This window comes from Anomaloglossus baeobatrachus, chromosome 6, assembly GCF_048569485.1.
Source record: "Anomaloglossus baeobatrachus isolate aAnoBae1 chromosome 6, aAnoBae1.hap1, whole genome shotgun sequence".
In the NCBI taxonomy this organism is placed as follows: domain Eukaryota; kingdom Metazoa; phylum Chordata; class Amphibia; order Anura; family Aromobatidae; genus Anomaloglossus; species Anomaloglossus baeobatrachus.
In genome coordinates, this window is record NC_134358.1 from 431,482,618 (window position 1) to 431,505,223 (window position 22,606).

General features: G+C 45.1%; 1 protein-coding gene across 1 annotated transcript in view; it reads right to left on the reverse strand.

The window, feature by feature from the left end:
* Positions 1 to 12,085, reverse strand: part of ACP3 (acid phosphatase 3) — a 124,725-nt gene extending 112,640 nt beyond the window's left edge. Inside the window, exon 1 of the mRNA XM_075315204.1 lies at positions 11,878 to 12,085. Coding sequence (XP_075171319.1) covers positions 11,878 to 12,003 — 126 coding nt within the window. The 5' untranslated portion in view covers positions 12,004 to 12,085. The remainder of the gene's footprint in view (positions 1 to 11,877) is intronic.
* Between the last annotated feature and the right edge of the window lie 10,521 nt (positions 12,086 to 22,606).

Consider the following 22,606-nt stretch of genomic DNA (forward strand, 5'->3'; position numbering starts at 1 on the left):
TACCCATGCACATCACAAAGAAGGGGTATACCGGGTGGTACGGGAGTACAAGCGAGTTTTTAGCAAACATCCCCTAGACTTAGGGCAGATTAAAGGGGTCCAACACCATATCCCCACCGGTTAGCACCCCCCTATTAAAGAGAGGTACAGGCCTATTCCCCCTGCACACTACCAATGTGCCAAGGACATGTTGATGAACATGAAGGAGGCAGGTATTATTAGGGACAGCTGTAGTCCCTGGGCCGCCCCGTTGGTACTGGTTAAGAAGAAGGATGGCACCATGCGGATGTGTGTGGATTACCGAAAAATTAACCAGATAACGCATAAGGACGCTTACCCTCTGCCCCGCATTGAGGAGTTCCTGGCTGCGCTGAGAACCGCTAACTACTTTTCCACCCTTGACCTCACCAGTGGGTACTGGCAGGTGGCTGTGGCGCCAGAAGACCGGGAGAAGACTGCATTTGCCACCCCTATGGGACTCTGCGAGTTCAATAGCATGCCGTTCGGGCTGTGCAATGCCCCTGGAACCTTCCAACGGCTGATGGAATGCTGTCTGGGGCATCTAAATTTCGAGACCGTCTTGCTGTACCTGGATGATGTGATTGTGTACTCCCAGACGTATGAAGCCCACCTGGAGCACCTAGCCGAGGTGTTCGCGTCCCTTGCTAAATATGGGATGAAGTTGAAGCCCTCAAAGTGTCATCTGCTGAAACCCAGAGTGCAGTACCTAGGGCATGTGGTTGGTGCAGAAGGTGTCGCCCCTGACCCCGAGAAGATCACCGCCATCCAGGACGGGCCGAGACCGACCACGGGAAGCGAGGCAGTTTCTGGGCCTGGTGGGATATTACCGTCGCTTCATTAAAGGGTACACGAAGATGGCTGCCCCCATGCAAGACCTCCTCGTGGGACAGACCAAGGGTGTAGACCCCTAGGAGCCCCATTGGTGTGGGAAGATAAGCATGAGGAATCCTTCCGTCAGCTGAAGACGGCCCTGACCGGGGAGGAAATCCTAGCGTACCCTGACTACAACCGCCCATTTGTCCTCTACACGGATGCCAGCAATGTGGGCTTGGGGGCTGTTCTATCCCAGGTCCAAGACGGAAAGGAAAAGGTAATAGCTTATGCTAGCCGAAAACTCCGACCGACTGAGAGAAACCCTGAGAACTACAGCTCCTTCAAGCTTGAGCTCTTGGCCCTGGTGTGGGCTATCACCGAGCGGTTCCGTCATTACCTGGCAGCAGCCAAGTTCACCGCATATACAGATAATAATCCACTGACCTATCTAGATACGGCCAAGCTGGGCGCGTTGGAGCAGTGGTGGGTGGCCAGGTTAGCCAACTATGATTTCACCATCAATTACCGGGCCGGCCGTACCAACGTCAATGCCGATGCACTCTCCCGGATGCCCCACCTGTCGGAAGAAGGGCCGGAGGACGATGACCTCGAAGAGATCGAGTTGCCTGCAATTCACCGGCCGTTGACTGAGAAGGTGTATGTCCATCAACAACGGTTGAACCTGGACCCGCTGCCCAGTCAGGAGTGGCAGGAAGCTCAGGACCAGGCACCTGCTGTACGCCTGGTCAAGACCCTGGTGGAACAGGGCTCTGCTGGGATAGACCCTGCCACCCCTGCCGAAGCCCAATGCCTGTGGCGAGAACGGACCCAGCTGTACCTGCACCAGGGGAAGTTGTATCGTGAGCTGATTAATCCGAAAACCCATGAGAAGATCCGCCAGCTGGTGATTCCCCAGGCTAACGTGCCCACCGTCCTGCAAGCATACCATGATGGTGCTGGGCATTTCGGGTGGAAGAAGCTGGAGATGTTGTTGAGAGAGCGGTTCTATTGGAGTGGAATGCGGGAATCTGTAGAGGCCTGGTGCCGAGAATGTGGCCCTTGCGTGTTGAGAAGGAAGGATGAGGCCAGCCAGAAGGCACCCCTACACCCGATCGTTACGCATCAACCGCTGGAGCTGGTTGCCCTTGACCATGTAAAGCTCACTCCCAGCCGAAGTGGGTACACCTACGCTCTAACCATTGTAGACCACTATTCAAGGTTCATGGTGGTTGTCCCAGTTAAAAACCTAACCGGCCGTACCGCCGCCAGAGCATTCCAGGCTTATTTCTGCCGACCACATGGGTACCCCGAGAAGGTGCTTACCGACCAAGGCCCAGCCTTCGAAGCAGAGGTTTTCCAAGAGTTCTGCCAGTTGTATGGCTGCAAGAAAATCCGGACCACGCCTTACCATGCCCAAACCAATGGCATGTGTGAAAAGATGAACCACCTGGTCCTGAACCTCCTTAAAACATTGCCGCTGGAAGAGCGGAACCTGTGGCCGGAGAAGCTACCTGACTTGGTCGATATGTATAACAACATCCCTTCCAGCTCGACGAAATGCACTCCAGCATACCTGATGAGGGCTCGCCCCAGCCGGCTACCCGTGGATTTAGAAATAGGGTTGGAAGCCCCGGAAGCCCTCCCTTCAACAGCTGACTGGGACACTCAGCGGAGGGCGCAGTACCGACAGGTCCAGGAGTATGTTGAAAAGAACTTGTGTCGGAGTCAGGGACAACAGGAGCAGTGCTTCAACAAGAAGGCGTCTGCTGGTCCCTTCCAGCCTGGAGATGTAGTGCTGAAGCGAAAAAGGAGGACCCACAAGCTGGATGATCAATGGGAACGAACCCCGTATGTAATACAACCCACAGGATGGGAAGATGGGAAGGCTTACCAGATCAGCCGTGACCAAGGAGGAACCATGGCCACGGTTTCCCGAGACCATCTAAAGAGGTGCCCACCAGCATTGAGGGTAGCGGCTGAAACTCCAGTTCCCAGACCGGCGGAGAAAGAAAAGGAGGTAATCCATACCAAGATGGGTGATTTCCTGGCAGACTGGCCTACGCAGAATGGCGCGGTGATTCTTCCAGTTATACTATTCCCACAACCCGTGGATGAGAGAGTAATGGAAGTGATCGACCATGAACCAGTGCCCGGGGATGAACCTGTACCCAGCTCCCCTACGCCTCCGCCTGCCCCCCATGATAGCGGGGAGGAGGAACTGGTTGTTCTCCCTGCCCCATTGCCTGTCACCACTGATACCGGACCTCGAAGGTCCACTCGTCCCAACCTAGGTAGACCCCCACTTAGGTACAGGGAAACTCCTCTGTAGAGGGGGGCTTTGTGTGTTGAAAGTGCCGTTTTGAAAGTTTTAATGAATGATAAGAAAATAACGATTACCGAAGATGTTACCTGATTGACCAACCCTGATTAGAACCGGTCGTTGCCGGCAACTGTTGTCCCCGTGGGGACTATTTATAACCCAATGAGTAGAAACTGCTAGGACAAGCCTGAGAACTGGCAGGGCAACCACGAACTTGTGGTGTGTAAATAAATATGTTTTATGGCTTTACCGTTACCGCCTCCGGAGAGGCTGATTTGGAGGATGGGCCTGGAGAAAAGTGATGGCCCAGGCCCGCCACTACCGCAACCGGTGGCGATCCTACGGGGTTTTCAGGGGTTCCCCATGGACGTGGGTCCCCTGAAAAGGACAGAACCCGCTCGGGTAACTTGTGCTGGACTGTGGTCAAGGGGTGCTGCCCATTTGCTTAGGGGCAGCATCAGGGCCAGGTTGCTTGGGTGGGAGAGAGCGGAAGCCGTTACCGTTAGCAACGTTTAAGAAACGTGCCTCCCGATGTGGGAAGAGTTAATATACTTGTATTATATGTTACCGTTTTATCTCTTTTCAGTTGTGAAAATAAAACCGGTGATGGACGGGCAGCCCGCGGACGGTCTGCATTTTACTAAGGGGGAATGTGGTCACAGGTACTACACCAACACACCCCACACCCCGGTCAGGCACACCTAAGTCAAACAAAAATCCTTGTTGCCTCCCTCAAGAGGCTGATGTTCACACCAGGGGGTGGGCCAGGCGGTTGGTCCCGCCCACCGAGGAGTTCACAGTCCTGGAGGCGGGAAAAGCGAACAGATTAGTTTGGAAGTGGAGAAGTGAGGTGGTAAAAGAGCAGTCTGAAGTTGGTCCGGGTGTGTGGCCCGGACGGAACAGCAAGGTTGGCAGACGGTGGTGACCGTCTGCAGGAGAGGCCTATTGGAGCTAGCCGTAAGGACCGTGGACGGGCGGCGGCCCGGCGGTACCGGACCGGTACGCAAAGAGAAGCCAGCACCAACCGGCAGGGCTTTCGGACAAGGCTAGGAGTCGCCGCTGAAATTGTCAAATCTGTTAGCGAAGGGAACCTCCGGGGTTTCCCAGCAGCCAAGTCCCGATAGAAGGCAACAGTCCAACCGTTAGAGGGAAACACAGACACCGCCAAGGCTACAGTTCCCAGGGCCAGAGCCTGCGGGCAAAAGGGGCTCCTTCAGCACATACAGTTAGGTCCAGAAATATTTGGACAGTGACACAATTTTCGCAAGTTGGGCTCTGCATGCCACCACATTGGATTTGAAATGAAACCTCTACAACAGAATTCAAGTGCAGATTGTAACGTTTAATTTGAAGGTTTGAACAAAAATATCTGATAGAAATTGTAGGAATTGTATACATTTCTTTACAAACACTCCACATTTTAGGAGGTCAAAAGTAATTGGACAAATAAACCAAACCCAAACAAAATATTTTTATTTTCAATATTTTGTTGCGAATCCTTTGGAAGCAATCACTGCCTTAAGTCTGGAACCCATGGACATCACCAAACGCTGGGTTTCCTCCTTCTTAATGCTTTGCCAGGCCTTTACAGCCACAGCCTTCAGGTCTTGCTTGTTTGTGGGTCTTTCCGTCTTAAGTCTGGATTTGAGCAAGTGAAATGCATGCTCAATTGGGTTAAGATCTGGTGATTGACTTGGCCATTGCAGAATGTTCCACTTTTTTGCACTCATGAACTCCTGGGTAGCTTTGGCTCATTGTCCATCAGTACTATGAAGCGCCGTCCGATCAACTTTGCGGCATTCGGCTGAATCTGGGCTGAAAGTATATCCCGGTACACTTCAGAATTCATCCGGCTACTCTTGTCTGCTGTTATGTCATCAATAAACACAAGTGACCCAGTGCCATTGAAAGCCATGCATGCCCATGCCATCACGTTGCCTCCACCATGTTTTACAGAGGATGTGGTGTGCCTTGGATCATGTGCCGTTCCCTTTCTTCTCCAAACTTTTTTCTTCCCATCATTCTGGTACAGGTTGATCTTTGTCTCATCTGTCCATAGAATACTTTTCCAGAACTGAGCTGGCTTCATGAGGTGTTTTTCAGCAAATTTAACTCTGGCCTGTCTATTTTTGGAATTGATGAATGGTTTGCATCTAGATGTGAACCCTTTGTATTTACTTTCATGGAGTCTTCTCTTTACTGTTGACTTAGAGACAGATACACCTACTTCACTGAGAGTGTTCTGGACTTCAGTTGATGTTGTGAATTGGTTCTTCTTCACCAAAGAAAGTATGCGGCGATCATCCACCACTGTTGTCATCCGTGGACGCCCAGGCCTTTTTGAGTTCCCAAGCTCACCAGTCAATTCCTTTTTTCTCAGAATGTACCCGACTGTTGATTTTGCTACTCCAAGCATGTCTGCTATCTCTCTGATGGATTTTTTCTTTTTTTTCAGCCTCAGGATGTTCTGCTTCACCTCAATTGAGAGTTCCTTAGACCGCATGTTGTCTGGTCACAGCAACAGCTTCCAAATGCAAAACCACACACCTGTAATCAACCCCAGACCTTTTAACTACTTCATTGATTACAGGTTAACGAGGGAGACGCCTTCAGAGTTAATTGCTGCCCTTAGAGTCCCTTGTCCAATTACTTTTGGTCCCTTGAAAAAGAGGAGGCTATGCATTACAGAGCTATGATTCCTAAACCCTTTCTCCGATTTGGATGTGAAAACTCTCATATTGCAGCTGGGAGTGTGCACTTTCAGCCCATATTATATATATAATTGTATTTCTGAACATGTTTTTGTAAACAGCTAAAATAACAAAACTTGTGTCACTGTCCAAATATTTCTGGACCTAACTGTATCCAAGCTGGGGAGCGGGTTACCGGTGGGAACCCATTGGAACCGTACACACTACACAGGTGCAGGGAAAGGCAGTCACCATCAACCTGCCGGGAGGAGAAACACCGCAGCCGTCTGTGGGACCCGTCCATCCAGCCGTTTGTTTTACCGGAGACTTTGTGTTCATGATTGGCTGAGTGAGTACCACCGTGCCGTGCGGCACAGCGCTGCCCCCGCGACCCTGCACCTCACCAGGCCCCGTAACCCACCTGCCATCCAACCCTACCCCATCACCGGGCCCCGGGACAACCAACTTCCTACCCACGGAGGGGAGAACCAACATCCAAGCTGCTCCCTGTCATCGCTCCCGGGATCCCCGTCCAGAGCAGCGGTGGTGTCACCAATCTTACCACAACCGTGGGTGGCGTCACGGACAATAAACCCCCAAAAACCAAGCCCCTTTTCACTCACGGGCGAGGAACGCCGCTCGAGTCCCCGGGATCCGGCCCACCGCTTGCGCCACCACCGAGCAGCAGCAGCCGGACCCGAGCAGTGGGAGAGCGCAGCGTCCCCTCCTCCGCCCGCGACACATCCATTAGATGCGACAGTTCTGGGACTCTACCCGGCTCTTCCCAATTTACCTTGGTGCGTTGGCAATCGGGGTAATAAGGAGTTAATGGCAGCAACCCATAGCTGCCACTAAGTCCTAGATTAATCATTGCAGGCGTCTATGAGACACCCCCAATGATTAACCTGTAATTTAAAGTTAATAAACACACACAGTGAAAAAATCCTTTATTTGCAATAATAAACACTAACAAATACCCTCGTTCACCACTTTATTAAGCCTTAAAAACCCCTCCAGCTCCGGCGTAATCCACGGAGGTCCCGCGTCGCTTCCAGCTCTGCTACATGGTGACAGGAGCTGCAGAAGAACACCGCCGCTCCTGTCAGCTCCACGCAGCAACTGAGGTGAGTAGCGCGATCAGCGATGGCGTCACTCAGGTAACTCACGGCCACAGCTGGATCCTCCAACAGTGACAGCAAGTCTCCAGAGTGACAGCGATGAAGTCACAGGTGAGTTGCGGTCTCGGGTGGAGGAGTCCAGCTGGCCACGGGTAGCCTGAGTGATGGCAGCGCTAATCGCGCTGCTCACTTCAGTCACTCAGGGGACGCGACACACAGACAGAGCCGCAGGATGCCAATGAAGTCGGGTGAAGTTCATTCGACTTCATTCTGATCGTGCGGCTCTATCTGTGTCTGCTGTCAGCGATTATTCAGCTCTGCTGAATCGCAGATGACATAGTAAAAAGGGATCCCATACGCATCAAACACGCATTGCACACGCTCTGCTAGTCATTAAATAATTAAAAAAAAGCATTGCATTTGCATTGCACACTGACCTAACGTGAACTAAAATCGGCCGAGTTTTTTTCACGCAAGTCGTACCGACTTTACACACATAAATGTGTTTCCAGCCTTAAGGCCAGAGTCACACTTGTGAAAGACTCGCGCGAGTCTCGCAACGCATCAGCCGGTACGGCTGCACACTATCCTGACAGGAGCGGGTCGGCTGCATGTATGCTCCTGTCTGGAGGGTGGCAGGCCGTGCCAGGTGAAGCGATGCGAGACTCGCGCAAGTCTCTGACAAGTGTGACTCTGGCCTTATATATAGCAATGCAGCAGAGTTGAGAAAGCCTCCCTCCCTGGCCCACATCAGCTCTCTATACACCATGTTTATATACTGTTAGCCACTAATCACAGCAGGGGGTGTGTAGGAGTATGGCAACTTGCTGACCTAGTACAACAATGAGAAGCTAAAACAAAAATTGCGGGTAAACAACTGAACACAGTGCGAAAAGATTACAGCATGCTTCAGATTACATAGCAGAACTCTGCTGACAAATTCCCTTTAGCACCTGTACAGGGATGTTGGTACTTGGTGTCCCTGGAGGAGCTGCAGTGCTGATGAGCAGGACTAGCAGGAAAATCAGGTCAGAAGTAAGTGGCACAGATAAGGAACATAATTGTCAATCAGAAGAAAAGTAAAAAAACAAGCTTAGTTCTAAAACAGGATAAACCACCACAACTATTGGAGCAGAGCACACGTGTGTGAACTAGATAAAGAAGTATTCAAAACTTGCAGTTTTTGTCAAAGAATCAAGAAGTTAAATAGGGGGCATGTCACCCGAGGCTCACAGCAGAGAGAAATACTAAATAAGCTAGGAATTAACCCTAAATCTCCCTGACTGTTCAGCACCAGAAATCTCAGGGGATAAAGCAGGAATAAGGCATTTCGCCCGCAATAAAAGAAATAAAGCTCCCTGCGACAGAAGCTGAAACAGAAGAGACTGGTACCAACATAGAAGTTACACATACATTTTTCTATAGGGTGCAAGTCAGGTGAATATGACTACTGCTCCAGAATCTTTCACGACTTTCTTTGAAACCAAGCATTGGTGGATTTTGCGGTATCCTTGGGATCATCTTGTTGGAAGGTGCAATTATGTCCATGTTTTCCTCATTGAAGACATTATGTACTTTAGGCTGGACTCACACGAGCGTATGGCATCCGATGCGAGAGCATCGGATGCGATATGCTAATGACCCCTGGCTCAGGCTCTGCTGCGAGCACGAGCCGAGTGTCATGCGACTGTAACCCAATCTTGCGATCGGGTCACAGCTGTGAAGCTGAGTGCGGGCGCTGCGGAGGAGAGGGAGGGGTTAATCCTCCCATCTCCTCCACTGTCAGCCTGTGCGTATATCGCACTGCACTGGGATAACATCCGAGTGCAGTCCGATGTATCTCTCGCATCCATTCACTTGAATGGGTGCGAGAGATACGGCGGTAGCAGAAAAACGCAGCATGCTGCCGCTTTTCTCGCATCCAGAATCTGGATGCGAGAAAAGCTGACCAACAGCTCAACCTCATTGCCTAACATTGGTCAGAGTGCAATGCGAGAATTTCTCGCATTGCACTCTTCCAATTTTCACGCTCGTGTGAGTGTACCCTTACTAGGATTTCCTGATACTTTATTGAATCTATGTTGTTCTCTGCACATTGTAGGCTTTCAGTGCTAGAGAAAGCAAATCAGCATCAGAGCATCACCAAGCTTCTGTCATACTTAAAGGCTGATAGAGTGTTCTCAGGGTATGTGTCATCTTCCTCTATCAAGACTGAAGAGTTAAAATAAATAGAAACCCTAAACCTCTACAGCTTATTTATATCATTTGGATATATACAGACAAAGTCCATGCATCCAGAAAGTTTTTCAGTCATATGGAATATGCAACCCAGGTTTCCAAAAACAATATAAGCAGAGTCCTAAGATAGCGTTCAAGCCCTCTGAATCGCATCAAGGAAACAGTCCCCAGGGGTACGAGTTTATAATGGTTTGAAGCTGTGTGTTTCAAGGATCCATGCTGTTATACCCCTGATGAGCCCCTATTTGCTAACTAAGGGGCGAAACGCGTAGGGTGAATCCTGGACAAAAAACAGCTTAAGTCAATAATGTAGTTTTATTGTATGTCGACTTGAGGACATAGTTTGGCCCATCCCTACTAGTCTATGACAGTTGATTAGTGACGGACGTATTTTCCTCCTCTGCACATCTTATGTGTGTTTATAATCTTCTGGGCTTTATCTTTGGTGTTACACCTTACCCACTGCTATTTAGATACACTGTATGTCCTCTTGGAGGGTCAGTATATGATATCAGTCGACGAGGAACGGGGGCGTTATGACTAATTAGAACGCCGACCTCCGTATGTAAGGAAGGGTGAGAGAGGGAAAAATTCTTCTCGCCTTTCTGTCCAATAATAATTTAATATAATTTTATTATTTTATGTTTGTATGTACTCTGTTTGTGGCATATATGTCCAATAAATACTGTGATTTTAAGGCAAAAGGAATTTTCGGTTTATGTGTGACACCTACCAGCGATCAGGCCCCTGCTGTGAGATCTCTAGTCGTTGCAGAATGGTCCAGGCCATTTTCTTCAAAGGCAATGTCCTGCTGGGCAGGACGCATCGCTGTGTTTGACACTGTGTGACAGGGTCATAGTGACTGCTGAGATCGTTATACTGGTCGCTACTGCGACCTGTATTGTTCCTGCATCGCTGGTAAGATCTGACTGTGTGACATCTCACCTGCGACCTCCTAGCGACTTACCTGCAATCCCTATCAGGTCGCATCATTTTCGGGATCGCTGGTAAGTCGTTGTGTGTGACTGGGCTTTCACACTGTACTCTCTGTGCACAGATCCATTGTATTAATGATCATACTATGCGCATAGGTTTCTGATTAGCTTGTCTAAACATACCAGTAATTGATCGATCAACACTTGTTTAACATCTTGGAAATGCCAATATATACAGGCTCTAAAGGTTCATTTACACAGACCAATTGGTGGTAGACCAAAGTAGAAAATGCGTACTGAGTAATTTAGAATAGATTGCTGTCTGCAGAAGTTGGCCATAGATGAGGTAGGATGCGTCATACACATGAAGCAAGGAGGAGGATAGTGATCGTAAGAAGAGAGGAGGTGCTGGGTCAGGACCATTGGACTGGACCACCCCACAGGTGAGTATAATAAAAGGTATTTTTTGCATTATGCAGAGAGACTTGGGGATATTTATACAGTAGAGATAAGCAAAGCCAAATATTAAAGTTCAGTGCTCGTACCGCACACAGACTACAAAAAAAATTAGTGTTCAAGTTTGGAGTTTGGGTGCTTTTACGTATGCTAACCACTCGAGCAAGGATATCTGTGCTCGGTTCAGTGAGAGCCACTTGCAGTGTTTGAGTGTCTCACACTGGGGGTAAAAATAGCGTTATTGGATCTATTGCGTTCTAAAAAAAAAGGAGAAAACCCCGCCCTTCCTTAGAAGTGATCTATTTATGGCTGGCTGTATGTGGGCGGAGACCCGAATTGCCAAATCAGTGACTTCCAATGAGGTTCAGGTCAAATTCAGGTCCGGAACAGAACTTTATTTAAAGTCCGTTTGAACCAACAGAACCAGAACGTCCATGGGTCCACTCATCTCTAATATATAGCACTCTAGGTCTGAAAGATGCTGGCCCTACTTTACATGGGAAAAACCTGATGACAGGTTCTTTTTAAAAGAGAAAAGAGAAATTATCGGTTAGACGCAAACTGCCTTGCAACTTTTTTGGCGCAAAGGAAGTGGAGGTGAGCCCAAGTAGAAATGGTGCTCACCTCCAGTGCAAGCAGCATGAGTCACAGACACATAAAGGGGGGCATTATGATGAACTATTGGACCTCAAAGTGTCCATTCATATACTATTCTTGCACAGAGGTCTACTCTTCTTCTGTCTGTGTCCACTCCTGCAAACCACCCATACTGTGTGTTACACTTGTACATTAAATTGCCATTCATTGACCTTTTCCCATGTTCTATCAGCCATCATGAATATAGATTATTTTGTGTATCTCTTCAAATCAGCATAAAAAAAACACCAAACATATCTGTTGGTAGCTTCACATTGTGTCTATGCAGGAATACAAGCAAAGTTCATATAGTGATAAGCAAAAATATAAGTACAGCTCACTAGTAAAACAAAATAAAAACCGTAAGCTATCCCAATATGTTTTACTGTATACCACAATAACAGATATAGAAGTACAAATACCTTCTGGTGCATGAATATGACAAATATTACCTTACTATAGTGGCAAAATACAGATGGTGGGACTTATTTTAAAATACTAATGTTTTATATGTAGTTTTGCAGATAAACTTAACACTATTATAGAAAGGCATAAACAATTCAGCTAAGAAAGTGTGACAAGACTGCGCCATCTTCTACATATGTAATTCACTAGATCCTATGGATACATAATGCAATCTCCATACTCACCATAACTACAAACTTCAGCTTCTTCTCTGCACTTGCTTGGTCAAATACAAGAAAACACATAAAAGTGATAAAAAAATACAATAAAAACCATCTTGAATGGCTCACGCTGATTTCTGCAGGAGACATAGCGTAGATTAAAGCTCGCTGAACAGGTAGGTCTAGCAGGCTTCTTAGACAATATGTGACAAGCTTCAAGGAAGCTGGGTGGAGCCAGGAGCCAACATGAAAGGAATAATAAGTGATTTCGTAGACGAGTGTTCACCTCTGGAAGAATGGTTTCACCTGAGTCTTTCCTGCATGGAGATAGATTGTATTCGCTTCCATATCGCACTCCGCAGATTGCCTAATGTACAAAGTCTAAGCACCTACAAGTAAAGTTTAACTTCACAGGGACCATTGTAAATGTGGCTAGATCAGAGCATGATATGATACACATGATCTATGGCTTCTTAGGAAAGTTATTATTCTAGTTGGGTACTTTTAGCTTGGCACATTTACTGTATATAGAAAGGGCAAGGGTCAGCATGTCATTGTTTTAAGGTAGTAAATCAATCCTATTAAAGCTTAAAGAGGACCAACCACCAAGATATTCATAAATACACTGGAGATCAGAATTAGAGAACAATGTATGATCACTTGCTTTTTTCAGAAATAATGTAAACTACATTGATCAACAGTTGAAGGTTTTTTGTAAGGGGTACCCCATGCAACTAGAACAGTGTTTTACCAAAGTTTATCAAGTTTATCTTTATTTTGCTCAAAATGTGATGATCATAATTAGAGTCAGGGCAGATCAAAGTGCGCATGCGCAGGAGTGCAATGAAAGCCTCTGTGTGGCTGACATAGGACACTTCATCCACACGGTGCTGGGCAGGAGGACGGTGACTGCATAGGATGGAGGAGTCACTGCACCGAGAGTAGCGACGCCCATCGGACTGGACCGCCCCTAGGTGAGTATTATAAGGGTGTTTTATACATTTTAAAGAGCGGCCTGGGCTTTTATATACAGTATTCTGGAATGCTATATATAAGGGCTCACTGGTTGGTGGCCACAGCTCATAAGAGAAAAACCTAGCGACAGGTTCACTTTAATGGGTCATATGATGCACAAAAGCCCTGACATTTTAGAAAGGGCTCTGTTTCTGAAAGGGTCAGCATTGTGCATGTCTTCTGGCTCTCAGACAGAGGGCTGGAATGGAGGATGGCAATCTCACCAGATGGAGAAGGCACCAGACCAAGAGCAGTGATACACATTGGACCAACCATCCCCTAGGTGAGTATTATAAAGCTCTTTTTTACGTTATTCAGAGTGGCCTGGTATCTTATATACAGCATTATACAATGCTGTATATAAGTGCTCACTGGTGGTGGCCGCAGCTCATAAGGGAAAAACCTGGTGACAGGTTCCCTTTAAAGGGAATCTGTCAGCAGGTTTTTGCTACTTCTTCTGAGAGCAGCATAATGTAGGCAAAGAGACCCGGAATCCAACAATGTATCACTTTGATTACTGGGTACAGCTGTTCTGACACAATCAATATTTTTAGCTTTCGTCATGCAGCAGGGTCCAGAGTGTTGTCCCAGTCCATACTAGGCTCTCAATAGAGAATGTACATTGACAGTGAAGTGTCAATCAGAGGAATGGGCATGTAAGACTGACCTGCACATAACTTTGTAGTCCGAGCAATAATAAGGGTCCTGCTGCTTAAACAAACATAGCAAATAAACAACAGATTGTACTGTGACAAGACAGGCATCCCTGAATTCTCTGTGTTAACCCTTGGAGCATGCTGGCTTCAGCTTAAATAGCAAAAACCTGCTGACAGATTCCCTTTAACCAGTCAAATGTAAAGGGGTCTGTCCTGACAAATTTTCCAGATATTTAGGACACATTGACACTCCTTATTGCAGGACATTTTTGAATTGTCACTTGTCCATGGTATTTGCCTGGTAGCTGCATTGATTGCCATTATAGTCAATTAAACTCCATGTAATTGTGTATGAGGGTAGATAAAAGGGTCTGCCTCTTGTTTACACAATTGAAGACTGATGCCATTATAATACCACTGCTATGTACTGTATCTTCAAAATAAAAATATACTTTCTAGTATCTCTCAGTTACCTTTGAACCGCTTGTCATGGAGATGTCAGATGGAGCCTAAGGTATTTTAATGTTATGTAATTACCTTTATGTGTCTTGATAAGCCAAGTAAGTGGTGCACCAGGACTGTCCATCACTGTGTGACAGTCTTAAGGGTGCTTTACATGCTGTGACATCGCTAGCGATGTTGAGCGCAATAGCACCCGACCCGTCGTTCGTGCGACATTTGGTGCTCGCTGCCGTAGCGAACATTATCGCTACGGCAGCGTCACACGAACATACCTTGTCAGCGACGTCGCTGTGACCACCGAACAATCCCTCCCTCAAGGGGGAGGTGCATTCGGCGTCATAGCGACATCACTGCGGCGTCACTAAGCGGCCGGCCAATAGAAGCGGAGGGGCGGAGATGAGCAGGACGTAACATCCCGCCCACCTTCTTCCTTCCACATTGCCGGTGGACGCAGGAAAGGAGATGTTCGTCGTTCCTGTGGTGTCACACATAGCGATGTGTGCTGCTGCAGGAATGACGAACAACGTCGTACCTGTGGCAGCAGGGATATTAAGGAAAGGACCGACGTGTCAACGATCACCGTTTTTAAACAATTTTGCGATTGTTGATCATCGCTCCTTGGTGTCACACGCTGCGATGTCACTACCGGCGCCGGATGTGCGTCACTAACGACGTGACCCCGACGATATATTGGTAGCGATGTCGCAGCATGTAAAGCATCCTTTAGTCTGTGACACACCACACTCTTTCCTATGGATGGAAGAAGAAGCTAGTATGTTTTGCTCTTTCTCATGAGTATTTTTTTACATTTTTTTACTTGCTTTAAATATGCAATATCAATGTGTCACATTTTAGAATTATTTTTGCAAGGAATAATGTTTTGATGAAAATATAGTGAACAAAATAAAAGAATATATAACATTGGCGAAAATGATACTGAGTGTGTCTATGATAAAAAAAATTATATAGTGCTACTAATTTAATAATCCAAAATTATATGGGGCTATGAATATGGTATATATGCAATGACCTATAAATAGAGCTATAATGCCTATTCACCTTTATTACCACTAAGCTCCGAAGATTTTCTGTTAACTTCCAATCCTATGTTTATTACATTTCTTGAATCAGTCTATGCATTCAGTTCAGAACATACAGTATAAGAAGAGGAAATTACATTAATTAAAGTAAAAGCCATTGAAAAAGGAGTTGAGCAATACTATAAACATGTTTGGAAAACATATTTTGATCTAGATATCTTTGCGTGGATAATAGGGCTCAACTATACGAGAACTATCCAAATAACAAAGAGCATATCCTGTGGACCTACAAAAGAGGGGAGCAACTGCGTTCTCTAGTGTAACAGAACATGCATGCATAGATTGATATATTCAAATTGTCTCTCCAGGAAAGGAGACAAACTCTAGCGCCACCTATTGGAAGTAGCAATCCTAAAAGTCAAAATTGGCCTTTTAACAAGCCTTTTCATATGACCTAGAATATATTCCAGATCAGAATCCCAATTTGCAGACACGGTGTTTCGGGGTGATTGCTGCTCATCAGTGCAAAGTGTGGGTATCTGATCTGGCTTATGAGAAGCTATGTGGGGACCAATATGTCAGGGAAAGGGAAAGGAAGTGGAAGTTTCACCCACCCTTTCCACCAGACATAGCACGTGACTCGCTCTCTAGCTCCCCTCTTATAGTCAGGCCAATTATGGAATTGCCCGACAATAAGCAAGGAGGCTACTATTCTACTATGCCAATGATTGAAGGGTTTTCGATGAGAGTAAGGTATATATTCCCCCGACTCCTGCGGGTGGAATATATCTAATCCTCCCCAGATCTCACTGGTTGCCCCACAATGATCCTTGGCATAAACTTGCTGCCACCAATCGATTCCGATAACTGTTACGCTGAGCTCACAGACGTGGAATTCAGAATCGAGATAACAGAACAGCCCAAGATTAAATTATATATATTTAATCGCCTTAAGGGCACACTAGATACTACAATATATACAAGGTGGAATTTACAGAATATATATATATATGTCAGAATACATTTACAGGTAAGTTCTGGATCACAAGCAGATATCAGTTGTATCAATTACCTTATTCCCTAGCGGACACAGGGGGGCGCTGTGTGGCTACACGGTTTCTGGATCTTCCCCCACGTGCACCACACGAGACCGCCCGAAGAAGATTTATATATTAATTGCAGGTTACATAAAGAAAATGAAATCGCAAATGTTCAAAAGAAACTTGAATTTTAGGTTCATATGATTGACATTTAAATGTATGGTGAAGTCTGGTATGACCATAGCATCATAGAATGTTAGAGTTGGAAGAGACCACCAGGGTCATCGTGTCCAACCCTCTGCAAGTGCAGGATTCACTAAACCATCTTAGACACATGTCTATCCAGCCTCTGTTTGAAGACTTCCATAGAAGGATAACTCCCCACCTCTCATGGCAGCCTGTTTCCACTTATTGATCACCCTCACTGTCAAAAAGTTTTTCTAATATCTAATGATCATCCCATTCAAAGGTGAGGTCATCTATGTAGCGGCTATACCAGACCACTGCTGTCAGAGACAGATTTGTCTCATCAAATAGATACCTTTCGCAATATGAAATATATAATATTGGATGGGAGAGAAGAAATTTGCCTCCATTAAAATTCTTGTGATTGCAGCTGAAACTACCGTACTCATTAAACAGAAAAAAATGTATGTTTAAGTAAATAAAAAACAGTCAGATGCAGGAATTTTCTTGGTGCAGGTGCTAAAAACTGAGTATAACATGCTAGATATGAGATACATTTAATACTCCCTTTATGGCCTGTTTTTAAATCTGAATCTGGAATTTTGCAAATCGGTGGTCAGAGAACCAATGGCTACTACATTAGGAAGAAGTGGCGGTGCATAGCCTGGTTTGTATAATTTAGGGAATGAGTTAAAACCATAATAAATTACATTTGTTTTTATTGAGCAACTATAGTAAACACCCATATTAGAATAAACATTTTTTTTAAATACCTGTGTAGGATCAAAACTCAATAAACACTGAATTGTAAAGTGCTTTATAATATGTAGGCGCTATAGAAATTAAATAATAATAATAATTATTATTATTTATTATTATTGAACAGTAGATAGATATGTCGGCCAGCTATTTTGTACATTATTTTCCTTATTTAACTGCCTTTATTTACTTGGCAGATTAGTATATTTTACATTTGGCCAAGATCGTCAATTGCTTGTTTTTCTACATAAGACTTATTCTTTTTAGTAGATATATTTTTCCTATTGACATGCAGGTAGACAAGACTCGCTTCAATGCATTCCTGGAACCTGCCCTGACAGAGTGTAGGGTTGAAAAATATGAAAGCACAATTTATAATCTAGAAAGAATGAGGATATGTTTACATGTCCATTTGGGAGTTCTGTTTGCCTGTTTTTTTAGGAATAGTCAGATTTATGTTCAAAATGAATTGGTTTGCTAAATAATGCAAATAGAAGAACAGGGTCTATTACTTGTTATGGGTCCTACCTGGTTTCCATCTGCTGTCAGTTTTTTTAGAAGTGAAGAAAAAGTTCTGCATTCTGTGCTTTTTGTTTCTTTTTTAAAAAAATGACACTAAATGGAAACCAGACAAACCTAATACTATTCATTCAGGCCCCTCTACTTTCCTTTAAAACAGAAAAGGGGCACATTTTGGGCATACATTCCGTTTGACTATTCCTAGAACAGAATATATAAAAATATGACGTATATTCAAGGGAATATTTATAACCAATTATTCAAAGAGAAATATTCCCAAAGTGCAAAATTTATTAAATACCAAAAGGTGCTGTACCCAGCAATAAACATACATGAAGGTGACCTCTTAGATCTTGTACATATAGGATAAGCTTTCCACCTGCTCTTGGATACCAGGGGCAGACTGGAGAGTCCTAAGCAAGATCTATGACATATAAAAATCACACAGGTTCCGGTTTGATACCAACAATAATAATAAACATGGACTCCAAAATTAGCCAATACTCAGCAGTATTCAGATAAACAATAGAAGTCCTTCATAGACATTCCACTTCCGTGGATAAATGGAACTGCTGTTGGCAGTGATATAGTAGTCCTCAGTAGGATAAATACACCGTTGTATATTGATGGTGGGCCTGGTGATTTTGCCTCGACGCGTTTCCCCATAAACAATGGTTCTTTAGGAGGCCTAAACGAAAGATAAGTATTAGATGATCCAAGTCAGAGATGCAAGTCCATGGTAAACCGATCCTAGATGATCCTGCATTACGCACAGTCAATGCTGTAGAGATTCCACCTTCAGTAGTCAGGGAGTATTTTGCTCGTACAGCAAAGCTTTCTCGTAAACCGAGTTACAAATTTACAGAAAGCTTTGCTCGTTAGGAGAAATACTCGCTAACTGGGTTACTCGTTAAGCGACGTTCCACTGTATTAGTATTTTTCATACTGCCTTCCAGGTTGTGAGGCATGTTTTTCATTATGTAATTTAGTGACCGATGGGCTTGCAGGAGGGATGTGCAATTTTGAAATCAAGCTTATTACCTCCATGTAATTTAAATTGTTGAAATAACAACAGTTCTCAACTGTATTTTACAATCCTTGAGTGAAAAACTACCACAAACGATATCCTACATTCCATTTAAAGTCTCACAATCTAAAAATCTCACACAGACACCTAGTTTAAAATGAGTGAAACAAGTAGGATCAGCAGGGTTAGGCTATGTGTGCACACTGTGTATCTTTGCTGCCTTTTTGCCGCTTTTTTTGGTGCAGTTTTGTTGTCAGAAAGTTCTCACTTTTGATTTCCCACTAAAGTCTATGAGAATTCAGATTTGCTGTGCTCACGTTGCAGGTTTTTTGTCTGCAGTTTATTTGTCACAATCTAATGACAAATAAACTGCAGCATGTCAGTTCTTTTTGCATTTGTCCCTGCGTTTCTCACTAGTGATGGGAGGACTCACAAACCAATCCCCTGCCAACTCGGGGTCGGCAGGGGATTAATCCATGGTATTCGGTCTGATACCAGTCCCCATATAATCTATGGGCACCAGAATCCAGCGCAAAGGGGTAGGAGCAAGTGCTTCATACTTACCGAGTACTGTGGCTGTATGCTCCTGCAGCTGCTCATTCACTTCCCGGGCTGCTTATTACCTTCATTAAATATGCACTTCTTTCCCACGGTCCTCCACTCTGACCGCAGATTACTTTACCTCAGGTGACTTCAGTGACATTACCTGAGTTCATTGAGGTCCCCTGAGGTCAGGTTACCTGCGGTCACAGGCTAACCTGAGTGATGTCACCACTCATCGCAACTCTCAGTCTCTGTCTGAACCTCCTTTTTTTGTATTTTATTCCAAATAAAAGATTTTTTTCGGTGTTTGTGTTTATTTCTTTTCACTTACAGATTAGTAATGGGGGTCTCATAGATGCATCCCATTACTAATCTAAGGCTTAGTGGCAGCTGATGGCTGCCATTAACTCCTTATTACCCCGATTGCCACTGCATCAGGGCAATCGTGAAGAGCCAGGTAAAGTGCTGTGATTGTCGCATCTAATGGATGCGACAATTTTGGGTGGCTGCTGGTTGCTGTTTCTTAGGTTGAGGGCTCCCAATAACAATAGATCTCCCCTGCTTGAGAATACTAGCCCCCAGCTGTTGGGCTTTATCATGGGTGGGTATCAAAATTGGGTTGGACCACACATTCTTTTTTAAAATTATTTATTTAAATAATAATTAAAAAAAAAGCCACATGCAGTGTCTCTTAGTTTGATACACAGCCAAGATAAGCACACGGCTGGGGACTGCAACCTGTGGCCTTAGGCTTTATCTGTGCTGGGTATCATAATATGGGGGGACCTTATGCCAATTTTTTAATTTATTTGGTGGAGCATCTGACTGCAAAAAATCACAGACACCGGTGGGCGATATGCATGAGCCTAATAAGCGACCCCGGAAGAAGAATGAGCGGCCGCAGTTGCAGCCATGCCGGTGACTGGGTAAGCGCCCTCTCTTTATTATTTTTTTTATTTATTTTTACTGAGAGCTTGTGGAAGGTGAGTTGGCCAGCTCCATTCACAGGGAGCTTGTGCTGTGTGGCGGCCATTATTGTGGTGGTTTTGTGGTGGTGGGGCAGTGGGGTTTGGCCTTGCAGCATGGGTGTTGTGAGGCACCAGGTCACCTGCCCTCTTGGAGCACTGTCGCTACAGCGGTAGTTAGCATGCGGTGCAGCACTTTAAAGGCATTAAATAAGTTAGGGACCCACTCAGAGGTGCGCCGTGATGTGGCAGTGGGCTTCATACAGTCTGATCAGAATGTTAAGCAAAGAACCTCATGGTCAGGTATATAAAGTTGCTACGAATTTGTAGACACCAAACATGTATAGGTTTACTTTGATCTAAGGGATTAAAAAAAATTCAGAAGTTTGTCCAAAAAAAAAATAGTGCACTTTTTGCGCTATTTTCAGTTATCCGTAGCATTCTCATTTTTTGGGATCTATGGTTCAGTGATGGCTTATTGTTTGGCATCTTCAACTAACATTTTCAACCATACCATTTATGCTCAGAAGCGCCATTTTACTTGCCTGTTATCGCGTTCTGCTCAAAATTCGTGGCGAACAAAAAACATAATTTGGCGTTTGTATGTTTTTGCCGCTATGCTGTTTACCGATCAGATTAATTGATTTTATATTTTGATAGTTCGGGCATTTCTGAACACAGCGATACCAAAAATGTGTATATATTTTATCTTTTAAACCCTTTAATTTTCAATGGTTCGAATGGGAGGTGATTTGAACTTTTAGATTTTTTTACATATTTAAAAAACTTTTTTTTATTTTTTTTTATTTTATTAGGCCCCTTAGAGGACTATAATGATCAGCAGTCTGATCGTTCATTCTTTCCTGTAGAGCAGAGCAGCATTGCTCTGATCTGCACAAAAGCAGCTCTCCTCTCACACACGGCCCTCTGCCGACAGTGAGAGGAACTGACTCATGATAGCTACAGGTATCATCACATGACCTGTGTTACCATGGCAACTATCGAATCCATATGATCACATCACGTGAATTCTGATGACGCCGAGTAAGTGAATGCTTACCGTGGTCCGCTGTTACATCCCCCTGTGGCATTTTCACAGTGCGCTGTAAGGAGTTAACAGGCACGAGTGGGTAGCTAATCCACTCGTGCCTGATAGTTGTACATGTCAGCTGTTCAAATCAGCTGACATGTGTAGTGATCGTTGCTGGCTGCTGGCAGCAGCAGGCAGGGATTAACCTGACATGATCCATGACGTACCCAGTACATCAGGTGTCGTGAAGAGGTTAAGTAGTAAAAAAACGTAAAAGTAAAAAATAAGCAAAACAAAACAAAAAAATCTATGCGTCTCTCTTCATGTTCCGAGACCCATAATGTTTTAATTTTTCTGTTGACAGAACTGTGTAAGGGCTTGTTTGACAATCTAACATTTTTATTGAGACCATTGGAAGTTATATACAATGTATTCATTTCATTTTTTGCAATGTTACAGTGACCAATTCCTGCATGTTTTTTTTATTTTTTTCATGGCATTTACCAATGGAATTAATTAATTTTATATTTTCATAGATTGGACTTTTACAGCTGTGGCTATACCAAATAAGTTTATTTCTTTAATTTTTATTTGAGGGAAGAAGGGGGGGATTTAATTTTTTTTTTAACTTTTTCTATATTTATAAATACATTATTATTTATACTTTATTTGACAGTTCCCTTAAGGGACTTGACCTTGCGATAGTCTGATATCTTACACCATGCAATGCTACAATATTACAGTATACTATATAGTAAAAATCATGTTCTCCACAGAGTGGTCTTCAAAGGAAGTACCATCAGGTCTCCAGCTACAATGGCAACCCATCACTACTCTGTAATCACATTGTGAGGCAAGTGGTACATGTGTTGTTGTGGAAACCCCTTTCCTGGGAGCACTAATTTGGGGTGAGATACAAGGGATCTACAAATCTGTTAATGTTGGTCCAGTTAATAGCGATGCATCGGAGACAAGAACACAAACAACAAGTATGTTAGTGTATCGGCCTTGTCTAACTTCACTTGACAAGGCACATATACCGTATTTTTCGGATTATAAGACGCACTTTTCCTGCCACAAATTTGGGAGGAAATTGAGGGGTGCGTCTTAAAATCCGAATATAGCTTACCGGGGAGGGGGGGGGGCTGTTTGTGCGGCGATCGGGTGCGTTCGGGCTGCCGGGTGCCTGTGGCTGCGTGCGGGGAGCCGGGTGCCTGTGTGCGGGCAGCCGGGTGCCTGTGGCTGCGTGTGGGCAGCCGGGTGCCTGTTGGTGCCGGCTGCCTCTCTATCCTGGAGGCCGGCTGCCTCTCTGCGTGCGTTCAGGTGGCCTGCTGGCTGGCACTCTGCGTGCGGGCGGGTGGCTGTGTGGCAGGTGTTCCAGTGTGTCGGCGGTCCCAGTTTCAAATAATGGCGTCGGGAGTCAGCGTGTGCGCAGGTGGATCTTGGATGAGAGCTCCATCTTCGCATGCGCTGCTCCAGGCGCCATCATTTGAACCGAGACTGAGGACAGAC